At 52.5% G+C, this 24,439-nt stretch overlaps 2 protein-coding genes across 4 annotated transcripts in view; one reads left to right on the forward strand and one right to left on the reverse strand.

Annotated features, from left to right (window-relative positions):
• The window catches only part of TRPC4AP (transient receptor potential cation channel subfamily C member 4 associated protein), a 33,691-nt gene extending 26,372 nt beyond the window's left edge, over window positions 1-7,319 (forward strand). Inside the window, exons 13-19 of the mRNA XM_021416429.1 lie at window positions 1,200-1,283; window positions 1,633-1,723; window positions 2,083-2,223; window positions 3,352-3,460; window positions 3,678-3,790; window positions 4,014-4,220; window positions 5,273-7,319. Of these exons, the coding sequence (XP_021272104.1) occupies window positions 1,200-1,283; window positions 1,633-1,723; window positions 2,083-2,223; window positions 3,352-3,460; window positions 3,678-3,790; window positions 4,014-4,220; window positions 5,273-5,410 (883 nt within the window). The 3' untranslated portion in view covers window positions 5,411-7,319. The remainder of the gene's footprint in view (window positions 1-1,199; window positions 1,284-1,632; window positions 1,724-2,082; window positions 2,224-3,351; window positions 3,461-3,677; window positions 3,791-4,013; window positions 4,221-5,272) is intronic.
• MYH7B (myosin heavy chain 7B) overlaps window positions 8,153-24,439 on the reverse strand; it is a 29,086-nt gene continuing 12,799 nt past the window's right edge. For all 3 annotated transcript variants that reach the window (XM_021416428.1, XM_021416426.1, XM_021416427.1), the window contains 30 exons: window positions 23,891-24,009; window positions 22,971-23,120; window positions 22,463-22,633; window positions 21,547-21,726; window positions 21,331-21,463; window positions 20,778-20,854; window positions 19,022-19,109; window positions 18,465-18,582; window positions 17,825-17,948; window positions 17,229-17,365; window positions 16,397-16,652; window positions 15,615-15,857; window positions 15,064-15,240; window positions 14,582-14,727; window positions 13,894-13,984; window positions 13,346-13,735; window positions 12,806-12,932; window positions 12,258-12,376; window positions 11,821-12,017; window positions 11,304-11,653; window positions 10,770-10,894; window positions 10,431-10,546; window positions 10,096-10,288; window positions 9,808-10,011; window positions 9,581-9,706; window positions 9,262-9,432; window positions 8,941-9,045; window positions 8,558-8,653; window positions 8,341-8,478; window positions 8,153-8,271 (listed from right to left, as the gene is read on the reverse strand). In XM_021416428.1, the coding sequence (XP_021272103.1) occupies window positions 8,263-8,271; window positions 8,341-8,478; window positions 8,558-8,653; window positions 8,941-9,045; window positions 9,262-9,432; window positions 9,581-9,706; window positions 9,808-10,011; window positions 10,096-10,288; window positions 10,431-10,546; window positions 10,770-10,894; window positions 11,304-11,653; window positions 11,821-12,017; window positions 12,258-12,376; window positions 12,806-12,932; window positions 13,346-13,735; window positions 13,894-13,984; window positions 14,582-14,727; window positions 15,064-15,240; window positions 15,615-15,857; window positions 16,397-16,652; window positions 17,229-17,365; window positions 17,825-17,948; window positions 18,465-18,582; window positions 19,022-19,109; window positions 20,778-20,854; window positions 21,331-21,463; window positions 21,547-21,726; window positions 22,463-22,633; window positions 22,971-23,120; window positions 23,891-24,009 (4,676 nt within the window). In that variant the 3' untranslated portion in view covers window positions 8,153-8,262. The remainder of the gene's footprint in view (window positions 8,272-8,340; window positions 8,479-8,557; window positions 8,654-8,940; window positions 9,046-9,261; window positions 9,433-9,580; window positions 9,707-9,807; window positions 10,012-10,095; window positions 10,289-10,430; window positions 10,547-10,769; window positions 10,895-11,303; window positions 11,654-11,820; window positions 12,018-12,257; window positions 12,377-12,805; window positions 12,933-13,345; window positions 13,736-13,893; window positions 13,985-14,581; window positions 14,728-15,063; window positions 15,241-15,614; window positions 15,858-16,396; window positions 16,653-17,228; window positions 17,366-17,824; window positions 17,949-18,464; window positions 18,583-19,021; window positions 19,110-20,777; window positions 20,855-21,330; window positions 21,464-21,546; window positions 21,727-22,462; window positions 22,634-22,970; window positions 23,121-23,890; window positions 24,010-24,439) is intronic.

Here is a 24,439-nt window from a genome sequence, read left to right on the forward strand (position 1 = left end):
CTTAAAGTGTGCTTGTGCTCTCTGAGTAAGGCCCTTCAAAAAGAGAAGCAATTTAAAATGGGGATTTTGATTTCATGGCCCAGACTTCATTACGAAGAGCTCAGCCTGCCTCTCACTACTAGCATTGCAGACACAACTGGGAAGTAAGCTGGGATCTCTCTGATGCATCAATTGCTGCTACTGATAAATCTTAGTTTTCAGATTCAGGAACAGTTTGTGCAGACACAATCAATGTGTGGACTGCATAAGTGTTTCTGAATGTGTCTGCATGAAGTCTGTATTTTAAGAGTGGCTAAAAACTGGAGTAAGCTAAATGAGATTACTATGTTAAACAGCTTACAGAATCTCTAGTGCTATAGTTGAGTATTTGTTTGATTTACTGGTTTGGTTTAATGAGCTCTTTCACACACAGCTCTGATACACAAACCTCACGAGGTTGGTTGTCAGAGTACTCCTAGAATGCCAGGTAAACCACTTCCCACAAGGGCTTGGTCAACAGACTCTTGATTGTCCAGCAGAGGCACTGGTAAGTATGGACAGGTTAATGCATGAGTGCATCAGCTGAATGCACGTGCTGAGGATCTCTTGAGTAGAAGAGCGTGGTGAGAGGCATCCTGCTCTGCCTCTTTAAAATGGTTTGTGTGGCCAGGTGTGCAACATCCTTGGTTTCTGGGGTAAACTTTGTTTTGTTTCCATCCTTCATATTTTGTTTCCATCCTTCATATTTTGTTTCCATGTTGCCTCTCTTGATACATGAGGTTAAGGTGTTGCTTCTGCACAGACTTCCTATAGGTAAATAGTCCCCTGAGGATGCTGTTTGATGCAAGTAGCACTGCAGTTCTTTCAGCCTCTCTAGTCTTTTTAGTACATACAGAAGGCCACCTCATGTAGACTCTTAGAATCATTAAGGTTAGAAGAGCCCTCTCAGATCATCTAGTCCAACTTTTGACCCATCCCACCAGTAAAATGTTGAGAGGAGTATTTTTTCTTTGAGGATTTATCTGTAAGTCGTGTTGCAGGTATTGCAGAAGTTTACCAAAGCCAGTGAGAAGAACTCTGCTGCTGGTAGAACCATTAATGAATATTCACGATGCATATTGAATACTGTGGGTTTTATCTTTTGGAACACTTCAGTGTTGTACAAGGTGCAGTGTTTGCCAGCCCTTCCAGTCATCCTGTCATTCCTTCCCATGCTTTAGGAGTCTTGTCTGTGATGGGAAAAGAGGTTTGTTGACCAGACTGCTTCAGGTCATGAAGAAGGAACCAGCTGAATCTTCCTTCAGGTAGGCTCGCTTTAAGTTGCAGCGTGCTGTTTTGAGCTGACTGGAAGGTCGTTTTGTTTTCATGCAGCTTGCATGAAAATGCAGTTGAAAATGCTCGAAAACCATAAGCTGTGAAGATAATGTGGCTTTGTTGTGCTTGGCTAACAGTGGCAGTGCAGGTGAGGGAGAGTGCCAAAGCTTGCATTGGACCTCATACCCAGTACAGTCAGTGATTTTCTGCAGGATCAACAGATATCTCTCCAGCTTCAGATTGGAATGAAACTGGTTAGGAAATTTGGTTTAAATTGTAGTTACGATAGAATTCCTATCCTTGTTCCAAAATTAAAACTTCTTTTCTTTCATTTCTCAGGTTTTGGCAAGCGAGAGCAGTTGAAAGTTTTTTGCGAGGCACCACCTCCTATGCAGACCAGATGTTCCTGCTGAAGAGAGGGCTCCTGGAGGTAATGAAGTACACGTCAGGCTGCCTGTGTAATGTAGCTCTGTAGCAATTGGGATGGATTTATCTGTAAATAATTCAAATTGTGGTAAAAAGACAGCATTAAATACTCTGCTCGGTAACGATAGAACGGGTTGTGCAAAGCGTTTGTGAGTTCTGCTCATGGCAGCCAGGCATGGGGTGGCCTACTCTATAGACTGCATCACTGGGAACTTAAGTTAATAGGAGACTCCTGAATTTTTGTCTTTAGTTCAAATTTAAGAATTAAACCTGCAGAAAAGTGTTTGAAGTTAGCGATTAAATCAAAGTTTGTGCTGAACTTGGACTAAACTGTGACAGTAACGTGTTTTCCCCCCGTGCCAGCATATTCTCTACTGCATTGTTGATAGTGAGTGCAAATCACGGGACGTGCTTCAGAGTTACTTTGACCTTCTGGGAGAACTGATGAAATTCAATATTGATGCATTCAAGAGGTTCAACAAGTACATCAACACAGATGAGAAGGTAAATATTTGTAAAAGCTGTCACCAGCAGGTCAGATCACACCCTCTTTCAGCCAGACGGAGCGCTTGGAAACTGAGATTCATTTGCTGCTTTTGGTACAACTGTTGAGCTTGGTAAACACAGAAGAGCGAGCAGCCAAAATCTCTCCATGAGCACACGTGTTGCTGCACACAGTCGTGTTTTCAGGAGCGTTCCCAGTTGCTCTGAGTCAGCAAGTGCTGAGCTGCTGGGAAAACGTTGCCTGGGCAGGGCCAAGGTCTGGGCTCAGAGGTGGTAGAACGGTTTGTGTCAGGTCACGGCAGTTTGAGTTAACCTGCTAGTTACAGGCATTCGGGTGGGCTCCAAAAAATGCTTCATTGGAGCTTGTTTAAAAAAGTAAACGCATTCTTAATGGAATGACTTAAAACACTCATCTGCCTTTGTGCAGTATCAAAGATCAGCATTTTCTTTGATATTATGTGAACCTTCAGGCGTTTTGAGAAGTCACACCTGATGTGATTACCTAGAAAACTGAGTTGTACATGTAGATGAAGAATGGGCAGCTCTCTTTTTGCAAAGTGATTTTGTGGTTTTGAGTTGCCTCCTGCTCTTGCTTATCAGAGTTCAGTTTTCCTCTGGTTGCTGTCAGTTCTGGCAGATCTTGGAGAATAGAAGCAGAGATGTATTTACAAGGCCAGGAGCGTACATCTCCTTTTATTCTTACTAGGGTTAACAAAAGTAATGAGTGCATGTGTTTGTGTGAGAAAGGAATAAGCAGATGCATTTTGGCATTGAAACGTGGCCTTGGCCTCGCTTTCCCTTTGGAAGGGAAGTTGCCCACATCTGTGCATGGCCGTGTTGGTGATGTGCATGCTTGAGGTGTTCGTGCTCAGAACTCAAGGTGGTTTCTCTGATAACCTTCAAGAACCGTATTCATTCAGTGTTGAGAATCTGGATGAGCTTACTGTTGCCCAGCTCTGTAGCTCTTCCTGCTTAGGCTCAGTGGCCTGTTCCCCTGTACTAATGAGGTAATGAGTTCGTTACACCTGCAGGCCATACACATTCTGAAAAGGGCATTCATTCATCTCTGTGTGCCCAAGTGGGATGACTTCTGTTTTTTTAATGGAACACTGAATTGTTTCTCTTTAGTTCCAGATATTCTTAAACCAGATCAACAGTTCGTTGGTGGACTCAAACATGCTGGTTCGCTGCATCACGCTGTCCCTGGACCGATTCGAGAATCAGTCTGATGCTAAAGGTAAAGGATGAGAAAGAAAGGTAAAGGGTAAGAAATGTGCTTGATTGTGATGATGGTTATTTTAAGCCTAGGCTTTGAAAGATTTCAGTATCAGACGGAAACGTTGCCATGCATGTTTGTTCCTGCAGCCTAACCACTAGCTCTTAGTGCTGTGCTGTGTGGATCCATGTGTCTGAACTTCAAGCACCTGATGAGTGTCTTTCTCCCCTTGCTGCAGTTGCAGAAGTCCTGTCAGAGTGCCGCCTGTTAACATACATGTCCCAGATGTCCATGAGAATGTCCTTCCTTTTCCGTCTCATTAATATTATTCATGTACAGACGCTTACACAGGTAAGGAGCTGGCAGTAACTTTCTGGTGATCTCGCTGGTACCGTGTGTTGGGGGGCTGGGCTGGGAGCAGGGAGGAACCTGGCTTTGCTTGAGGAGACCCGAGTCCCTCCTTTCTTGATACAAACGGGAGCACTTCCTCTGCGTGCTTACCGTGAGTGTGTCTTGTAAGGACACGTATACAAGCAAGATACCAATTTTTTGTTGTTGTTGTTTTTATTTCTAGGAAAACGTCAGTTGTTTGAACACGAGTTTAGTTATCCTAATGCTGGCCCGAAGGAAAGAAAAGCTCCCATTTTATCTGCGCACTTTGCAACAGATGGAATACACAGAAAAATATCCGGGCTTCATCCTGAACAACTTCCACAGTCTTCTGCGATTCTGGCAACAGCATTACCTCAACAAGGATAAAGACAGCACCTGCTTAGAAAATGTACGTGGGCCTGTGACCATAGCCACTGTGTGACAAGCTGGCAGAAATGGGGCTGGCCGTGTGCCATGGGCCCTGCAGTGGCTGGACGTAGTGTTGCAGCTTGTGCCATGGTTTGTGCTGATGCTTCCTTGGTCCCTGGGTTTGCAGACAGGAGATGCTGCTAAGGGCAAAGTTACCTGCCACACTGCATTTCAGGGTGCTGTGCTTGCACGCTACAGTATGTGCAGTGTCTTGGACTGCTGTTCAGTGCATGGAATCAGATGGTTGTCCAGCGTGTAAATAGCAGGCAGTACATAGTGTAGAGTGGGGCTGCCAGTGTCTGGTTGTTGCAGGAGAGGCTTTTTGTCTTTACAAGAGGGATGTGAGCAGGGAAGGCATCTCGTCTCTGTGTCCCACCTGGGAGTGGGAGCCCGTCTGCCAGCTGTGGCTTTATGAGCAGCACCACAGTGACCTGCTTTGTGCTTGGTTTGAGCAACAGAGGAGGAGTTAGGGCTTGTACTTGTGTCCTGTTCCTGGGCAGCCCTGCCTGCCCACCCTTGTGCTGCTCTCAGGAGGGTTATAGGTGCCCCAAGGGATGGAACACCTCCCTATGAGGACAGGCTGAGAGAGCTGGGGCTGTGCAGCATGGAAAGGAGAAGGCCCCAGGGAGAGCTGGGAGCAGCCTGTCAGTATCTAAAGGGGCTGCAGGAAAGAAGGAGACAGACTCCTTAGCAGAGTCTGCTGTGATAGGACGAGGGGAAATGGCTTCAAACCAAAAGAGGGGAGATTTAGGCGGGATGTAAGGAAGTTCTTCAGAATGAGAGTGGTGAGGCACAGGGACAGAGCGCCCAGAGGTGGTGGGTGCCCCATCACTGGAGACATTCAGGGTCAGGTTGGACGGGCTTTGGATGTCCCTATTCATTGCAGGGGGGTTGGACCAGATGGGCTTTAAAGATCCCTTCCAAGATTCTATGGTTCTATGAAGTGGGGCTGGACAAGAAGCAGTTTTCAGTTCTCTCTGCTGCACGCCGTGCTTGCTGGCCCCGCTAACTGCTCTCCATCTCTTCCCGCAGAGCTCATGTATTAGTTTTACCTACTGGAAAGAGACTGTATCTATACTGCTCAGTCCAGACCGGACGTCCCCCTGTGCCATAGTTAGCTACATCGACGAGGCGTATATGGACATTGACAGAGACTTTTCTGAGGAGTAATTCTTCGCTCTGGCTTCTGATGGACAGCGCTTGGAGGGTACCTCGCAGCCCGTGGATCTTCAGGGATACGCTGTGTCGTGTGTGTGCGTGTGCGGCTCGGAACCGTGGGGCGTTACCGCGTTGTCCAAACCCCGCTCCCTATCTCTGACCTCTGATGGATGAGACTTTGAAAGCTCTCTGGGCTCACATTCAGGGATGTATTTTCCAGTTGTTCTGGGATAAAAAGAATCACCTGCAAAAAAAGACACACCCCCCCTTTCTTTTTTTTTTTTTTCCCCCCCCTTTTCTCTCTCTATTTCCCGATCAAATGTGGATGGTCAGAGCGTTTTGAGCTGACAGATGAGGATGCTCTGTGTTTGCCAGTTGAGTTATGGTCCTTTCCCACAGCTACCAGAATTAGCAAGTCGAAAAGCACAGAAATTGCCCTCCAAATGTGAGCTCCAAGGAGCCAGCCTGCTCGGGACCTCGATGCACCAGCCACATGCAGAGGCACCGTGAGGGCTCCCTCCGGGTGTAACACTTCTGTTGGGGTTTGGAATCAGGGGTTTAGGGTTGGTCAGAGTGCGAGTGTGTGTGCGTGCGTGCTTTTAATTCCTGAGAGCCCTTGCTCCAGTCACCTCTTTCTCATCTACTTTCGGATCAGTTGGTACTAAATCTGTTCAGCCGCTGCCTGTGTTAGGAGAGAAGCTCTGCTCCTGCTCTCTTTCCTGCAGATCCCCCCCTCCCGAAGGTGTTCTACAACGCTGCGGAGAACAGAGACATTTCAGAGGTGGAATTGCAACAGGCGTTGGCTTTTTCACAGAGCACTAGCATTAAAATGTACTAATTTTTTTTAAACTTGGGGCTTGTCCCTTCTTGGGTAACTAATCTGGTTTTAAAATCCTTTTCAGGACCGTTGCTCTCGATGCTAACCTGCAATGCCTCGAAGTCTTACTCAGTCTCTGCTTTCAGTCCTTAATATCAACACACACATAAATCTTAAGTGCAATATTTAGTGGAGACGCCAGTTGTTCCTGGATCTGTTTTAATCAGAACACGTTAAATGCTGGGAATAAACACTCCTAGTTGAAAATAACTTTGCAGGAGATGTTGGGAAAGGGGAAAAGCAGGTTTTGGCAGCCACAATTCATCATGGCCAGACCTGTGCACACCCTGCCTGCTCCCCAGCGTTAATTGTGTTGCTCCAAGAAGGTCAGATTCCCAGGAGTGAAATACGGTCTGAAATCCTGCGCCGCTGCATTGAAGTCAAAACATCTGCATCTTGCAGCTCCAGCTAAAAGGAAACCGTTTTTCTTTTCTGAAACGCGCATCTGAATTTTTAAAGAAATCTTTTAACTCACTGAGACAATTTGACGTTGGCTCTCTCCAGGGCCCGGGGTAAGGATGTCCCTGAGCCGTGGCGTTTTGTCTCTAACCCTTGGCAGCAGAATGGAGCCCGCTCGGAGAGATCCCTGCCCTGGGTCCTGGCTGAGAGGACGAGGCTTCCAGCCCCTGTGCAGGACTTGCTCTCTGAAGTCACCCTTTGCTTATCTCAGACTTGTGTGTCCTGCTCCAACGTGCAGGCAGGGCTTTGCCTGCAGGGCGGTCAGAGCTGCTGAGCTTCTGTGTGAGCCTGGAGGCCGGCAGGAGCTCCTGGGGCCTTCGGTCCTGCCCTGGGACGAGCCCTGGGCAGGCTGTGCCCAGCTCCAGTGTGCTGGGGAGCTCCTCGCTATGGCAGCTGCACCTCTGCTCTTCATCAGCTCCCCCTCACCCTGTGCCCTCCCTCCCCCAGCTCATTTCTTTCTCATCTGTACTTTTTTTTGTTCTTCGGTATTTGTGTTTTTGGTGTATCTATCTTTGCTTCTTCTTAACTGTAATAGATGTACACTTAAAATAAATGCTTCAAATTAAAAGGCTTTTAAGTTAACTAGACTATGGAAAAGGCATCCCTTAATTGGTGTAGCCAAGGATTGCTGCTATAAACCTGCACAGTCTCATTTACATCTGTATTTATGTAATGGAGGGGGGTGGGGGGCAGGCTCTCTCTCCTTGGCTGTGCTCCCAGCTGCTGCATCTTCCTCCCCGGAGGGAAGCGCTGTGTTCTGGGCATCGCCTGCAGGAGGCAGAGGGCCCAGGATGGAAACCTCCACCAGCTGCGTGTGCTGGACTGCAGGGGCATGGAGCTGAGCACAGCAGGGGCTGCTCAGCTCTGTGCCAGCTGCCCCAGGCCGTGCTCCTCAGAGGGACCAGGCACAGGGTGCAGAACGGAGGACGGGGACGGAGCTGGGAGCCCTGTCACCACCACAGCTGGAAGGCTGCGTTACCCCCATGGAGCGCTGAGGTGCGTGCGGCCCAGGTTAATGCCAATTTACTAACTGCAAATAAACATATTAAATGGAAACTATTAAAGAAATCTATTTTAAAGAAACAAGTGGAGGTGTCTTTTCTTTGTAGCCCCTTTGCCAAAGCCCTCACCAAGCTCTATGCCGCACAGGGCTGTGCTTGGGATGGCAGTGTTGGCCCTGGGCCTCGTGGGATCCATGAGCTTTGTTCTGCGCTCCCCCCGCCCTGTCCCTCAGCTCTGTTCTGCCCCAGCTGGGTGTGTGCTTGGGGGCTTTGATGGGAGTGAGGAGCAAACTGGTGCAGGGTGAGGGAAGGCCTGTGCCTCCTGCTGCTGCCTGGCTAGGAAAGATGCTCGCAGAGATCCCAGCTCACCCTGCACCTCCCCCCCAGTACCATCACAGACACACACACACGAAGGAGCCGGGCCTGGCACAGCTACGTTTATTCACTGGGTGCGAAGCTGGCAGTGACTGTTGCAGCCATTTGCCTCCAAGGTACAGCAGGTGGCGGGGCAGGCAGCCAGGCTCCTGCTACTCATGCTGGCAAAAGAGCAGGGTGTGAGCGCCGTGCAGCTGCCCCGCGGGGCGGGCGGCAGGGCCGGGCCTTACCTTGGAGGTGATGACCTCCCTGGTGCGGGCGCGCAGCTTGTTGACCTGCGTCTCGGCGATGTCGGCTCGCTCCTCAGCATCGTCCAGCTCGTGCTGCACCTTGCGGTACTTCACCAGGTTGGAGTTGGCCTGCTGTTCCTGCAGGGAGGCACGGACAGGGTGAGGGAGGGAACCTGCCTGCCCCCAGAGAAGAGCAGTGGAGGGAACGTGTACTTACAGCCTCCTCGAACTGGCGCTTGTAGCTCTTGACCTTGCTTTGCAGCTTGTCAATCAGATCTTGCATCCGGGTCAGGTTCTTCCGGTCTTCCTCAGTCTGCAAGGCCCCCCCCCCCTCCTAGTCAGCAGGGCCCCGGTGCCGGGCAAGACCCCTCAGCGCTGCTGCAGCTCCAGCTGCCCCAGTACCAGGCAGCCCGGTGGTGCCGGGGTCCTTTGCATCCACCAACCCCACACTACATGGGCTGCCCCCATTGTGTCCCAGCCCTCAGCTGAAGCTGTGCCACCAACACAGAGCAGGGGGTGGATGCTGGGGGTGTTGGATAACGTGAGGGTCAGAGAATGGGAAGAAGTGTGGGGCTGGAGCTGCGCCCGGTGCCGCCATACCTGGTAGCTCAGCTCCTTAATCCGCCGCTCGTACTTGCGAATGCCTTTCTGGGCTTCAGCCATCTTCTTCTGCTCCATATCCAGCTCTCCCTCCAGCTCACGCACCTGCGGGCAGGGGAGGCCGCCTCAGCCATGGGACCCCAGGCAGGGACAGCCAGTGCCAGCCACTTCCTCAGCTCAGAGCAGCTGCAGCCAAGGCTGAGCCACTCCAGGCAAAGGCTGGGGACGGCTCCAGGCTTCTAAGTCCTTGGGGTTTGCCTCATGCCGTTCCAGTGCCCTGCAAAACCCAGTGCCACCAGGGTTCTGCCCCCATTCCCTCACCCTGGCCTCCAGCTTCTGGATCTGCTTCTTGCCCCCCTTGAGAGCAATCTGCTCCGCTTCATCCAGGCGCATCTGCAGGTCCTTGATGGTCTGTTCCATGTTCTTCTTCATCCGCTCCAGGTGCGCACTCGTGTCCTGCTCCTTCTTCAGCTCCTCTGCCATCATGGCAGCCTGCAAGGCCAAGTGCACGGAGACATCACGGGGCAGCCCTGCCCAACACACAGGCTGCACGGAGAAGCTCTGAGACCCTCTCCTCCCATCCAGCTGCCCAGCAGTACCCTTGCCAAGCCATGCAGCACCATCCCCAGCCCGCTCTTACATCCGTGATGGCCTTCTTCGCCTTCTCCTCAGCATTGCGGCACTCCTGCACAGCGTCCTCCACCTCGCTGCTCAGCTGGGAGATATCGGTCTCCAGCTTTTTCTTTTGGTTGATCAGGCCGGTGTTCTGCAGGCAGACAGGCAGTGCCACAAAGACTGGCCGTGCCCAACAGGCTCCTGGCTTGCCGGTCCCAGCAGCGCCCCAGGTGCTGGCGGGCAGCCCCTCACCTGCGAGTGGAGCAGGTTGACCCTCTCGGTGGCCTCCAGCAGCTCCTGCTCTGCCAGCTTCCTGCTCCTCTCAGCCTGCTCCAGGGCAGCCCGCAGCTCCTCCACCTCCGCCAGCAGCAGGTTGTTGCGGCGTTCCAGGGCGGCCGCCTGCTCCTTCAGATCGTCGTTCTGGCGCTGGGTGTCATCCAGCTCGATTTGCAGGTCCTGCCGGGCAGCGTGGGGTCAGTGGGAACAACAGCTAGGAACCAGGGGTGGCACAGGGACAGCAGACAGCCCGTCCCCCCTAACCTTGATCTGGGCCTGCAGCTGGCGGCCCAGTTTCTGGAACTCGGCAGCCTGGCGGTTGGCGTGGCTCAGCTGGATCTCCATCTCATTCAGGTCTCCCTCCATCTTCTTCCTCAGCCGGACGGCCTCATTCTTGGCCCGGGCCTCAGCGTCCAGCGTGGCCTGCATGGAGTCCATGGCGCGCTGGTGGTTGCGCCTGCAGGAGGGACAATGCATCAGCCCCATCCACGGGGGACATCTGTCTGGGTCAGCCTCAGCCAGAGGTGCTTGTCTCATCATGGCCATGGTGCCAGCTCAGCCTGCAGTGACGGCTCAGCCTGTCCCCACACCACACGCACCTCAGGTTCTCAAACTCCTCATCCTTCTCCGCCAGCTTCCTGTCCACATCAGCCTTGATCTGGTTCAGCTCCAGCTGGATGCGCAGCGTCTTGCTCTCCTCATGCTCCAGGGCTCCCTACAGACAGCAGCAGCTCTGGGAAGCGTCCCCTGGGGAAGCCTCCCCAGCCACCCCAGCCTGGCCTCAGCGCCCCCAGTGCCTTGTTGAGGTCGCACAGCCCCACAAGCAGGACCCAGGGGTGCATTCAGTTGCTCCAGCACCACCTCCCCAGAGCTGCAGACAGTCCAGGGGCTCTCACGGGCAGCAGACACCTCTGAGCTTCAGTGAGAAACAGACTCACCTCGGCCTCCTCCAGTGCTGCCTGGATATCACTCTTCTCATTCTCCAGGGCTTTCTTCAGCTTCTCCAGCTCATGGATGGTTTTGCCACTCATACTGATCTGGTCGGTCAGATCAGCAATTTCCTCTGGCAGGAGCAGAAGGTGTTTGGTCAGGAGAAGGTCTGTGGGGCCAGCCTCACACAGGACATACACATCCCCCTACCCAGTCTGAGCCCATGTTCCCCCAGCCCATGTGGGGGAGCAGCAGCCTGAGAGCAGAGGCTGTGCCTGGGGAATGGGCACCAGCCCCCTTTGCTGGGCCCTGCTGTGCTCCCTTGCGGCCAGGGCAAAGGAGAGGGGGGAGAGGGCACAAGAGAGATGCGAGGAGCCATAAAGATCCTCTTGTCAAAGGGTCACAGTGCTCCCTGCCTAGATGGACGCCCATCCTGCCACACATCTGTCTTAGGGCTGAGGACATGGGAGCTACGGGCTGCCCATGACAGCAGGGAGCAAGGATGCCAGCAGTCTGAGGGGAAGGCCTGATCCCAGTCCTACCCTGCAGGTTCTTGTTCTCCCTCTTGAGCGTCTCCAGGTTGTCCAGAGACTCCTCATAGGCATTCTTGAGCTTGAAGAGTTCTGTGCTCAGGCTGCGCGACTCTTTCTGTGATGCCTCCAGCTCTGCCTGAGTCTCCTCATATTTCTGCTTCCACTCGGCCAGGATCCTGTCAAAGTTGCGCTGCTTCTTGTCTAGGGCAGCGCAGGCAGAGTTGGCTCGCTCCAGGTCCACCGACAGGTCCTCAATCTCCGTCTGCAGCCGGTGCTTGGTCTTCTCCAGCGAGGAGCACTTGGCATGAGCAGCCTCCACAGCCTCCTCCGCTTCCTGCAGCCGAATGGCCAGCTTCTTCCTGCAGACGGCAGCAAGGAGTAAGCGCTTCCAGCCCAAGTGCCAGCCCACCTGCTGCTCCGCAGGGAAGGCCGTTGGTCTGCCCTAAAAGCCTCGGGTTTGGGAGGGCCTCGTCCTTAAATAGAAACCTGCCACCCACAAGTAACTTACTCCCAGCATGAGACTCACTTGGCTTCCTCCAGCTCCTCTGTCCTCTGGATGGCATCCGTTTCATATTTGGTTCTCCACTGGGCCACCTCGGCATTGGCCTTGGACAGGTTCCTCTGGAGCTCGCTCTTGGCCTCCACCTCCTCCTCATACTGCTCCCGCAGCAGGTCGCAGTCATGGCGGGAAGCTTGCAGGGCATGTGCCAGGGCATTCTTGCTCTGAAGAAGGAACAGCTCATGAGATGAGCAGTTGGCCCCAGGCTCCTGGATGCCAGCTGGGATGCAAGGGCGGACTGGGGTTAGCAGGAAAGAAATTCTGTTTTTCAGAGGCTGGAGGCTGCCTTGGTGCATCTGTGTGCAGGTTATGATGTCCCACTTCCTCAGTACCGTGCTGGCCCACTGCACTGCCATCTGTCACTCTGAGCCACCCAGACACCAACCATGCCCCTGCAGTCTCACCTTGGTCTCCTCCTCTAGTTGCCTCTTGAGCTCCTCAATGGTCTGCGTGAACGAGGTCTTGCCACGGCTCAGCTGGTTGATGAATGACTCCTTCTCCTCCAGCAGCCGGCTCAGCTCCCCTGGGTTCAAACAGAGCCAAAGAGTTGTCACATCTGCACACATCCTGGGGCCTTCAGTTGCATGGAGACCTCCAGAAGCCAGCTGAATCTCCAGACAGGCAAGCTGTGGCCCATGGGCAGAGGTGCCCCCCATAAGCTAATGGCTAAAGGGTGACAGCTAAGAACCCCTTCCCGATGTCTGAGATCACCGTACATCCTCCAAGCACCAGTAAAAACAGCATCACCACAGAGGTCCTCTCCCTTGCCACACCATACAACACTACTGCAAGGCCTGAGCAGAGGCACACCATGGACATCCCATTCCCTTTGCTCCTCATGGAGCTCCTGCTGACATCTGCCCCTGGGAGGAGCTGGACAGCCTGCACAGCTGAACCACGGCTCCCCAGTTCACATCCCCCAGTGCAGGAACCACCGCATCTCCCCACCTACCATTCTCGGTCTGCAGCCTGCCCCGCTGCGTGCTCACATCAGTCAGCTGCCGCTGCAGCTCATCCACTTTGGACTTGGCTTCACTCAGCTGGTCCTCATAGGTGCGGCACAGCTTCTCAGCGTTGGCCTGCATACACCAAGCAAAGCCCACATGAGACCCAGGCTCTGCTCCAAGAGCACTCTGCCAGGAGGGGCTCAGTGACTGCATCGCTCTGGGACCTCGCTGCCCTGCTCAGCAAATCCCTGGTGCACACAACGCAGGCAGGAGGAGCCGGGCGGAGCTCTTACATCTCTGCTATGCTAACTGTAGCGTTCTGCAGTCACTCACACAAGTGATGTCTTCCCAGATCCTCCAGATTTCCCTAGGACAAGCAAAGCATCCTGCAGGCACTGCCACAGTGACATAGGGACAGGCTATACATGGTGATAAGAGCGCACAGACAGGGCTGTGCAGAACGCCATGCAGCGAGTTGCACTGATGATGGAGTCACAGCTGCCTGCTCACAAAGGAGACGAAGCTGCCCAGTCCGGAGCACCCACCTTGTTCTTGGTGAGGTATTCGATGTTGGATGACAGGTCGTCCACCTCCATCTTCATCTCGCTCTTCTCCTTCTCCAGCTTCTGCTTGACGCGCTGCAGGTTGTCGATCTGCTCGCTCAGCTCAGCCACGCTGTCCGCGTGCTTCTTCCGCAGGGCGGCCGCCGTGGACTCGTGCTGCAGCGTCGCCTCCTCCAGGTCCCTCCGCAGCTTCAGGAATTCCACCTCCCGCTTCTTGTTCATCTCCAGCTGCGCGGACGTCGCTCCGCCAGCCTCCTCCAGCCGCTCGCTCAGCTCCTCCAGCTCCCGTGACACTTCCGCCCGCTGCTTCTCCACCTTGGCTCGAGCGGCACGCTCAGCCTCCAGCTCCTCCTCCAGCTCCTCAATACGGGCCTAGAAGGGACAGGTTGGGGCAGATGCTCCAAGCACCGGCTGAAGTTCCAGCATCTCCGTTCCCCACAGTGGGCCAACCCGTGCAGATGCCCCCAGCACATCATATCTGATGGGAATACTGGACCACTGGGCAATGAGAACAAAACTTCCCACCATACCTGGAGCTCCTTGATCTTCTTCTGCAGCTGGGCCTCGGTCACTTGCTGATCCTCAATCCTTGAGTTCAGCTGACTCATTTCAAAGTCCTTCCTGAACAGAAAGAAGGCAGAGCCCCTGCTTAGACAAGCCGAGTCCCTTCACATCCTGAAGCCAGAGGAAAAGCGTTCCCTGCACTGTAGTATCCAGGATCAAAGGAAAAACAAAGCAACCCTCATAGGAAAGTGCCTGACAGAGTGAAGAGCAGCACAAGGGCTGCTCTGAGGGAGGTTTGGAGTGGTCGAACTGGCAGATGGCCTGGCTCTTAGATTTCACCTGCGAGTTCCCTAGGTGCTGCTCTCCAGCTCCCCAGCTAGAGCTGGGGATGTAAGTGACAAGGTGATGAAGTTCGTGCTTGTAGCTGAGATCTCAGCTCTGCATTAGAATCCTGCCAGACAAGCTTGTACAAAGGAAGTCCTATAGCTCCCTATCTGTCAGTCTGTGTAGCTGGGAAGCTCCTCAGGAGAGCAGCCCCTGCAGCATCTCTGCACAGCGCCCATTAAAACCAAACCCTCAGTTTGCTTGGACTGACCACACCAGCAGTGCTCAAAGCCACATCCCAACAGCTCCCACAAAGAGCATGTGTCTACTGAGTTCAGAAGCAGGCACTGACAGATTAAGTACACAGCCCAGCACACATCACACACTCACTTTTTGAGTTTCTCCTCCAATTGCTGTTTGTCATTCTCCAGATCCATCACAGATTCCTGTGTCAGCTTCAGGTCTCCTTCAAGCTTCCTTTTAGCTCTTTCCAGGTCCATGCGGATTTTCTTTTCTTGTTCAAGAGAGCTTTCCAGCTGGAGAACAAAGGGCAACAAGCTAGGGAGGGAAAGAACCCTCTGTAGAACCTGACCTTCCCCCTGCCCATTGCTTGGGAACTTCACCCAGCCCTGAGAGCCATAGCTGTTTCCCAGTTGGCCTGCTGTTCCTTTCCCTCAGCCCAGGACTGCTCTCCATGGGGGTACTCCGGGCCACTTCTTTTGTCAGTGAGGTTACTCTCCAGCTGGCCACATTGCATGGCAATCAGATAATCATCACGCTTTCCAGACCCCACTCAGTGGCAGCCCACGGGCTCTCCCAGAGGTGTGTGACTCAAACCTCTCTCACTTCACTGTCACTGGCCCATGACTCACATCATCCACTTGCTGCTCCAGTTTGACCTTGGCTTTGGTCAGCGTGTTGACCTTATCTTCCTCAGCCTGCAAGTCATCCAGGGCCTGCTGATGGGCCTCTTGCAGTGCTTTCTTCTCTTTTGTCAGCTTGGCAATAATTTCATCCAGAGCAGCCATCTCTTCAATCAGGTTTTTAACCTAGATCAGATAGGTAAAAAATTACACCCATCATCTTAGAGACAGGTGATGCAAAGCTAATACAGCAGCTTGGCCTATGAAAGGCAGAAATTCATGACCAGCAGCAGCTCAGCACCGCAGCAGCAGCCAGATCCTTCCCCCTTGGCTGGCTTTTGTCAAAACCCCCAAACATTTGCTATTGCACAGAATCATTTGCCCACGCCAATCCCATCCAGTGAGGCAGGACACTGGAGGGTTTCACTCTCTCCCATACCTTTCTGCACTCTGTCCAGCCTCAACTCCCACACCTTAGCACTGCTCCCTTATGTCCCCCTACCTACAATGACTGACATCTCTTGGCAATTAGGTCATTCCCCGCAGGAGGGGTCAGTTACCTTGTTCTCTGTGGCATGCTTCTCCTTTTCCACCTTGGCCAGGGTGATCTCTAGATCATCGATGTCTTTCTTCAGCTCTGCACACTCATCCTCCAGCTTGCGTTTCTTGGCAGTGAGGTCTGAGTTCATCTCCTCCTCATCCTCCAGACGCTCTGTCAGCTCCTTCACCTTGGCCTCCAGCTGGATCTTGGACTTGATCAGCAGGTCACAGCGTTCCTCTGCATCTGCCAGGTTGTCTTGCTCCTAAGAAAGACGCAGGAAAGCCAGCGCTCATCCACTGCCCCAGAACCATACCAGCCCCACTGTCCTGGCAAAAGTCAAGGACTGGAAGACACACAGCAAACCCAAAGTGATCAGGTGTAATGAAAGGAGCTCCATGCGACAACAACTAGCACTGACCACAGCTAAAGAGCTAACTGCAACCAACTCTTTCCAGAGGCAAGAAATACTGAACTGATACTTCCTGGCACAGAATTGCCACAAATGAGCCACATCTTGGACAGCAAACATTCCCATCGCTCCCACCTCCATGTGAGATCAAGAGTCAGGTAACCATGAATTCCCACAGCAGCCCTGAGAAAGTAAGCCTGTAACACAGCTTCAGGTTTTCACTGAGTCTAACACCTTTTCAAACATGCCTAACAGCATTTCAAATGGCCTGTGGCAATGAGTGGGTCTCAGAACTGCACGGGTGTGAAGAAGGGATCTAGCACTCTGCTCCTCCCTCTACCCATGGACCCTGCGCTACTTTTATGCTGCCAGGGGGAGGGTGAGGTACTCACTGCCTGCAGCTGGAGAGCCAGGTCATTCTTCTCCTGGGTCATGGAGACCTGCTTCTCTTCCAGCTCCTTCCTCTTAGCCTCCGATTTCTCCAGAGCTTCCTTCAGCTTCTGGAACTCCTCCTTCAAGGTGGACATTTCCTTCTCAGTCTGAGCAGACTTCAGCAAAGGCTTGATCTTGAAGAACAGCTTCATCCAGGACCAGTTCTTAACAGCATTGAAGGCTCGGATGTTCCACTGGATGGTATAGAGGGCTTCCCTGGAGGGATATAAGCACAGGGATCATTACAGGTGTAGATTCCCCTCCTTGCACTCTCACTGCAGCAGAGACCGGACTCCATTCTCCACCAGCAGGACAAATGGCAGTTTGTTGCACGGATGATCACACTGCAGTGGCGCTGGTGGGATGGGTGGTGTGGCTCTCAGATCTCCTCCATCTGCATCCACTGAACCCTTCCAATGGAAACCAAACCCAGATACACTCACTCTTCCCATCAAGTCTACGCCAGGCCCTGTAGGTCTGCCTCCACCCCCACCATGCTGCTGTGGTTTAACCTCAGCACCACACAGTCATTTGCTCACTCCCCCTTGGCTGTGTACAGCACTGCTCAGCAACAACTAACACACCAGTGTTATCAACATTATTTTTTTTCCTAAAAACAAAACACAGCATGATAACAGACACTACGAAGGAAAAATCAACTCTGTCCCAGCTGAAACCAGGACATGTGCCCATCCTGTGCCAGCCACGGGCAAGCCCTACAAACCGATCCCACTGAAATGCAGAGGAAAAAAGAAGGAGCACTCACAAAACTTTCCCCCCCCACAACTCTACCTCCTGCTGATGATCTTCTGATACTCAATGCGCATCAGGTGCCCACGGATTCTGGCCTGCAGCATGGTCAGGATCTTGGCCAGACGTTCATCTCGCATCTCTTCCAGCATGCCCAGCAAACCAGCCTTGAAAAACACCTGCAGGCAAAGGTGTGAGAACAGAGTCATACATAAAGAGGACAGAGTGTTCGTGGGTGACATGACCTATCAGACAGGCCTGAGCTCTAAGTGTGGCCCAAAGCAGGGATATACAGAGCAGCAGGGCATGGGCACGCACCCAGGCTCGGTAGACAGGGGACCAGCTGAACACCAGCTCCCCTTGCCCTGCATCCATCCTCACATATCCCCAGTAGAACTAGTTGCTGCACTGGGTGGTATGAGCTCAGGCAGCAGTGCCCAGACCTGTTTCCTCCCAGCCCGCTTTTCCCTTGCCCTCCTCAGCCTCATGGGAGGCCACATTCATTGTGCAGAGCACAAGGCTTCAGCAGAGCTGTGGTCAGACAGAGAGCAGGCTGGGCAGTGCCGGCTAGCTGGGGCTGCAGAGAAATGGGAAGCACAAGGTCTCCCTCCCAAGGATCGGCAGTTGCCTGGTCTCACCTTGGTATGACCAAACTTGTACTGGGAGTGGTCCAGTTCCAGAGAGCTCAGCAGCTTCTCTGTGGCCTTTCTGCTGTCCACAAACTTGTCATCTGGAATGGCTGCTGGGTTCAGAATACGGTAGCTGCAAGCACAAAGCAGAGGGAGGGTATTCAAGAGAACCTTGGCACAGAGTTGGTGGCTCCATCATTGTCCCTGGATCCAAGCTGTGCCAGTTCCCCTGGCAGCGCGTCACTACAGCACATGCTGAAGCCACATATGGACCAGGACCTCCAGGCTTCACCTTGCCTGGCTCAGGCCCAAGCCGAGCAGAGCGGATGGACTCAACCTGGGGAATGGTTAGGAACCCAAGAGCAGAAGGAAATCAGAACCAGGATCAGAGGTCCTGGGCCCTGCCACCAATCACCTGCATCAATCCTGCATTCAGCACCTTAAATATCAGTAGCCCTGCTGTCTCATCCTGCCTGGCACAAAACAATCCACGTTTGGCACCATGGAGACAACTGCATAGCTATCCTAAACTGCGCACACACTGGACATACGGGGTTCAGAGCAACCCTGCACAAGCTGGGGAGCAAGTCTGAGTTTAGCTTCCCCAGAATACACGTTGGCAGCTGGGGAGGGGAGAAGAGGGAGTTACCGCTGCTTGAAGTCTGCGTAGAGGATCCTGTTGGGAAATCCCTTACGGCAGATGCGGATACCTTCAAGGACACCGTTACACCGCAGCTGGTGCAGCACCAGGAAGGCATCCATGGCTCCTAGGATTGAGAGTTGGGACAGAGAAAACACTCAGCCCTAGAGGATGGGGGAAGCATGGCCTGAACTCTGCAAACAGCCTAGGGGGGTTGTTCTGGGAGTATGGGTGTTAAGCTGTTTTGTAGGCCTATACTGAGCACTAGTGCTGCAGCCCAGGCCCCGGAGGATGGAAGTCAGTCTGAAAGAGTCAACTATGACTGATGTCAGAAAAGTGCAAGGCAGCCCAACTGCCGGCACACAGCCCAGCTGGGAGCCTGGCAAAGCTTTTTCCGCAGTAGAGGAGACTGGCAAAGGTCACAGTGGTTTCCACATGGATGAAGCCAGGTCTCAGCAGCAGCAGAACTGCTGTGAGAAAAGGATTGGGTAGCAGGTGGGTACAGGAGTGGGGCAGGAGTCCCTGCCAGGAGGAGCTGCCAGAGTGCTGTCCTGGTCCATGCATACCTGGGGTCTTTGTCTCATTGGGGATGATGCAGCGAACAAAGTGGGGCTGAGTGGAGCGCAGGTTGGTCATCAGCTTGTTAAGATTCTCCTGTAGGGCAGACATGGGGGATGAGGCATGAGGTGATGTCTCTGCTCCCACAGAGCTTCTCTCCAGTTCCTTCCTCTCACAGGCAGGGAGAGAGCAGACACTGCCCCCTCACCACTGCCCATAGGAGGGGGAGAATTTCCTCTTGCTTCACTGCTCTCGCTGCTGACCATAGCAGCACCTCTGCCTTCTGCCAAGGTGGGTGCAACAGCAGAGAAAACAAGGTGGGCAGACGTGCCAACTGGCACATGCTGGTTTTGCTATACCAGACAGGAGTCAGGTGCCTCACAAGTACTTGTAAGTAAAGTTCTGCTACAGGGAAGAGCCAGAAACACAAAACTGAGCACACTTCTGGCACATAGCTCTGCTGGTATCCACCAGCTCTGCCCTCAGCACTCTGCAAATCCAGTGCTGGCATCCATACCACCTGCATGCGAGCCCTTATCTCAATAGGGTTTTCCCTGTACCCCACAGTGCTGCCCATGCCCTTTGGCTGTGACAGAGGGCCCTGCCAGGCCAGCCTGGGCCTTCTCCATCCTGCCAGTGGCTTCGAGTCGGGTCTGGTTCATGAGGGATGCTCTGTGAACATCTACCTGCTTGGAGGCCAGTGTGCCCTAGCAGGACAGTGGAAGTGAGCCTCTGGCATTAAGGCCCTACAGTAGAGCATCCTCACAGGTCCTGAATCCTGGGATGACTCTTAGTCCTGCCTTTTCTTGTGGGAAAGGCATTTGCATCCTTGTTTTTTTTTTTTTTGTTGTTTTTTTTTTCTCCCCAGGCTGCCTTTCCCACCTTAGAGGCTTGGCCAGTCCAAAACCAGCTCTGGCAAGCCCTACCATGGGACAGCTTCTCACCACAGACACCTCCCAGGGACTGTGACTTGTCCAGAAGAAAGAATGCCACATGCTCCCCTGAAAGGGTGTTTTTCAGGAACCTTGCCCCCAGGAACCTCTCCTTGGCTACCAGAGCTCTCAGTGGATCTGACAGAAGGGCTCTCTTTGAACACCCTGCCACCATAAGGCTGTCACAGCAGGCCTCAGCTTTGGGTTGACAGACACCCCTTTGTGCTGTTTTTCAGTTGATTAAACTCTGAGATGGACAATTGCTGTGGTGAGCATGAGATCAGAGGCACATGCTATCCTGAGCTGTCACATAGCTCTCCATGGACAGGAGAGCAAAGAGCTGCCTGCTCAGAGACCCGTTAGAGCCTCCTCCATTTTCTTCTGCCCAAAGGCTGTGCTTCCCGCCGACAAGAATGAGGAGAGAAGTAGCACAGACTTAAAGTGATGTTCATGTAATACATTATCTAAACATCACTACAAGTCTTAACTGCCGCTCCCTCAAAGGTGAAGGGCAGCACAAGCATCACGCGGGCAGGAGCAGCACAAGCTCCAGCTCAAAGGGAGCCATGGCTCTCCCAGCCTGGAGCCTCACGTCCTTCACAAGGACAGGGCTGGGACTCCTCCAGGCACAAGGCCAACGTTTGCCCAGGGATGAGTAGTAGATGTCAGGAGCTTTTGCCTAGCCAAGACAACTCTTTGGATCCCTTGTGGTCCTTCAAGACTGAGGAGCTCATGTGTAAGACAGCCTGGAGTTTTGGAAGGGGAGAGGGACTGGTACTGGGGTGCTCTGAACACAAATCCCTCATGGCCACGCGTGAGGGTTGGCTCTTACCTTGTGTAGCTGGGACACTGTTTGGAAGGAAGCTGCCTTCTTACGTTTCTCCTTGGACCCTGGTTTGTGAGGTTCCTCTGTTGGGTTGAAATATGGATTGAGTACATCAGTACATCAGAGCACCTCCAAGCACCCCTGCACTGAAAATCTCAGTGATATGCCCACAGCCCCTGCTCTCTGTAAAGCGGAGATAGTAACACCCACCTGCAGACTTATCCTGACAAAAACTCCTCCTACAGCACCCAACTCTGTGCTGCACCCCACCTCTTGGCAACAGGTCAGCCCTTCACATATTCTAGGTCACTTGTTGCAGGACCACCAGGGGACAGCTCTACAGCCCCACATAGGCTCAGCCTGCTTCTGCACAGCCACCTAAAGCCCCGAGGCTAGTGCTGCATGCCCAGAGTACCCACCCAGGTTAAGAGGTTTTAAGAGCTGATGTGGGTTTTCCCTCTGCCCGGGCCGCTCCACCTACAGCTGGGTGTGGGTACAATGAGGCTTTGCTGTTAAGGGATCAAAGCACAGCTCAAAGAAGGAAGAGGTTGTTCCTCACCTGAGCTGGAGCCCACATAGTTCTCATAGAGGGAGGCCAGGAGCTTGTTTTGCGATTTTTGAAAGACGGCCACCACTGTCTCATTCAGGGGGTCCTTGTTTTTGTCCAGCCACCCAATGATGTTGTACGGCACCTGTGGGCAAAGGAGAAAGGCAAAGGTAAGCTCAGCCCTGCAGGAGGAGTGCGAGTGCTGCAGAAGAGTGGGCAGAGACATACCACACCAGCATAGTGCACCAGCTCAAAGTGGGCCTCGTATTTCCGCTTTTTATCCGGCCGGGGTTTCTGGAAGTTGGGTGACTTCCCAAGGTGGTTGTCGTAGAGCTTAGCTTTAAACGACATGTCAGAGGCTTTTGGGAACATGCACTCCTCTTCGAGGATGGACAGGATTCCCAGTGGCTGCAGGGAAAAGGCGGTATGAGTAAATCTGATTTCTCTGTTGCCACGTGCCATCGCAGAATGGGGGATTCTCCGTGTTACTGGGCAAGGTGAGGCAAGGCCTGACCTGGAAGGTCATGTCCTCATTCAGGCAAATAGTGCAAGACATCTACCATGGGGCAAACCCTCCCTGGTCCTCTGGTGTAACCCGGGCTGCTTCTTCCACCCAGTGAGAGTGGGACTGGCCAGGCCTACAAGACATTGGTCTTGCCCAGGCCTACAAGGCATTGGTCTTGCCCAGGTTCAGTCTACTGTCAGGAGAGGGGTGGTCCTGTCCTGTATCCTGACAGGTATGCTCCTCTCCAAAAACAAGAGTGGTTTCCTCCATGAAATTGTGGAAATATTTTATACAAGGCGCTCAGAATCAATGACAAGGGGCAGAGACGACCGTTCTCTAGAGGAAAAATTCTGTCTCCTCCATTCTACTCTCCCCCCCTATCTCCAGGTTTTGTTGTTCACTGGTGAGTAGGAACAGAACTTCCCGTTTTACAAAGGCAAAATTTGTGTCAAAAAAAGGTCCAGTCAATGAGCTGAAGGTTCTGAGACACAAATGTGGGGAAAATAAAGTTGTCCCATTGCCGCTGACTGGGGAGAGACTAATTTTATTTCTGGTAGCAGAGCACCTCTCATTGTTCCTGTCTTCGCAAACAAGCTGCCTACCAGAAGTACCAATCCCGTGTCCTGGCTCATGCTTTACCTTCTCAATCAGGTCAATGCAAGCCTGTAGGTCCAGGCCAAAGTCAATGAAGACCCATTCGATGCCTTCCTTCTTGTATTCTTCTTGCTCCAGGACAAACATGTGGTGGTTGAAGAACTGCTGCAACTTCTCGTTGGTGAAGTTGATGCACAGTTGCTCAAAGCTGTTGTACTGCAAGAACAAAACCAACCTGCTTCAGCAGGTGGAGCTCCAGAGATGAGAAGAGTCAATGTTCTGCTTTGTCTGGGTGCAGAAGAACAATCTCTGCTGGGCTCAACTGCATTGCTACCAGAACAGGTAGCCAGGAGCTCACTGGTTTCTCCACAGCAATGTTAGAACAGCAGTTGTGGAGCTGCCTGTTTAGTTTAGACAAATAAAAACAGGCAAGAGCTCCTTCTATCAAGAGGAATAGTTTCTTGGAAGAGACAGAGCTGCTAGACAGAAGGGCACCTAGCTGTCTCGTTACAACATTTCCCCGAACCCATCGCAGGGGGATAACAGAACTCACATCAAAGATTTCGAAGCCTGCAATGTCCAGTACTCCGATGAAGAACTGCCTGGCCAGCTTGGTGTCCAGGGTCTTGTTGATCCGAGCCACCAGCCACTTGAACATACGATCGTAAGTGGCTTTAGCCAGGGCTCCCACAGCATAGACAACCTGCCAAAGGAAACCAGAGAGCAGGTCGTGAGCACCTGCATCATAATGCTCTTGCAGGGAGTAGGCAGAAGAAGAGCACTCCTCTCAGTGCACAAAGGAGAGAGACTGACAGATTCAGGGGGTTTGTGGTTACAGCATTCACTGATTTAAGTTCACACACGCTCACAAGCATGTTCCTGTGCCCCAGGCCTGGTGAGCACCGAGACAGCCTTCAAGGTCTTGGGAAATAGACTCAGCTCAAAGTGATATTTTCAGATGTGCACGGCAGGAGCCTACACCTCACTGCCTCTGGGTAAGACTCCAGTCAGTCTCTAAGGTCCTCTTACTTAAGAATTGGCTTGAAGCACCCAGGCCAGGTCTGAGTACACACCCGTGACATGCTGAGCATTTTTGCTGCATTAGAGTCTCCCACAAGATCACTTAGATGAGATTTCTACTGTCCAGAACTGAACCTTTCATGGGACTGTGACTGTCTGAAGCAGATCCATAGAAACCAAACCTTTTCTGGCTATGATCCAACACACATTTCAAAGATACTGAATTGAAACTCAAGCCTTGGTTAACATCCAAAACTATCTGCCAGCCCTGAAACCAACTGTCCCAACTACCAGGAGCCAGTAACTGTGGATACTTCTTGTCATAGTGCTCTAGGGTCTCCTCCCAAACTGAAGCACCAGGCATCCTGTGCAGGTCACATTACACAAAGGGTCTGACTGCAGAGGAGTCACACACCAGCGCGAGCATAGAAGCCTGTGTCCTGGCACACCCACCTGTTCCACGTTCTGACCTTTGGTCACGTACTCATTGCCCACTTTCACACGAGGATGGAGCAACCCCTTGATGAGGTCAGCTGAGCTGATCCCCATGAGGTAGGCAGCTTTGTCAGCACCTGTAAAACAGTAACAAGACATAAGGAAACTAGAAAGTAACCCACGGAAAAGAAAAATCACTAGCTACTCTGCTGATCAACGCTAACTATACTGCTTTGTCTACCTGCTTCAGAGTCTGCTCCAGAGGCTGTATTGTGATTTCCTATTTTGGATATCTTATCCTGTTTTTACAGGCTGGATCTCCTGCCTCAGAAGTTACAGTTTGGAGGGGTGGGACCTTGGATTCTCATGCAGTAAATCTGGAGTGATAAGGTGATTTTTCTTTCATAGACTCTTTACAGTAGATTGTAGCAAGAAAAATCACCTCTGTAGGAAATAATTTGTACTAGACCACAATCTTTTTTAATCACCATGTAGCAGCTGAACCCTGTCTTGACATTCCTCACAAAGAAGAACTCTTCCATCACGAGTGTTAACACAACAAGGCCT

This window comes from Numida meleagris, chromosome 19, assembly GCF_002078875.1.
Source record: "Numida meleagris isolate 19003 breed g44 Domestic line chromosome 19, NumMel1.0, whole genome shotgun sequence".
Taxonomy (NCBI): Eukaryota; Metazoa; Chordata; class Aves; order Galliformes; family Numididae; genus Numida; species Numida meleagris.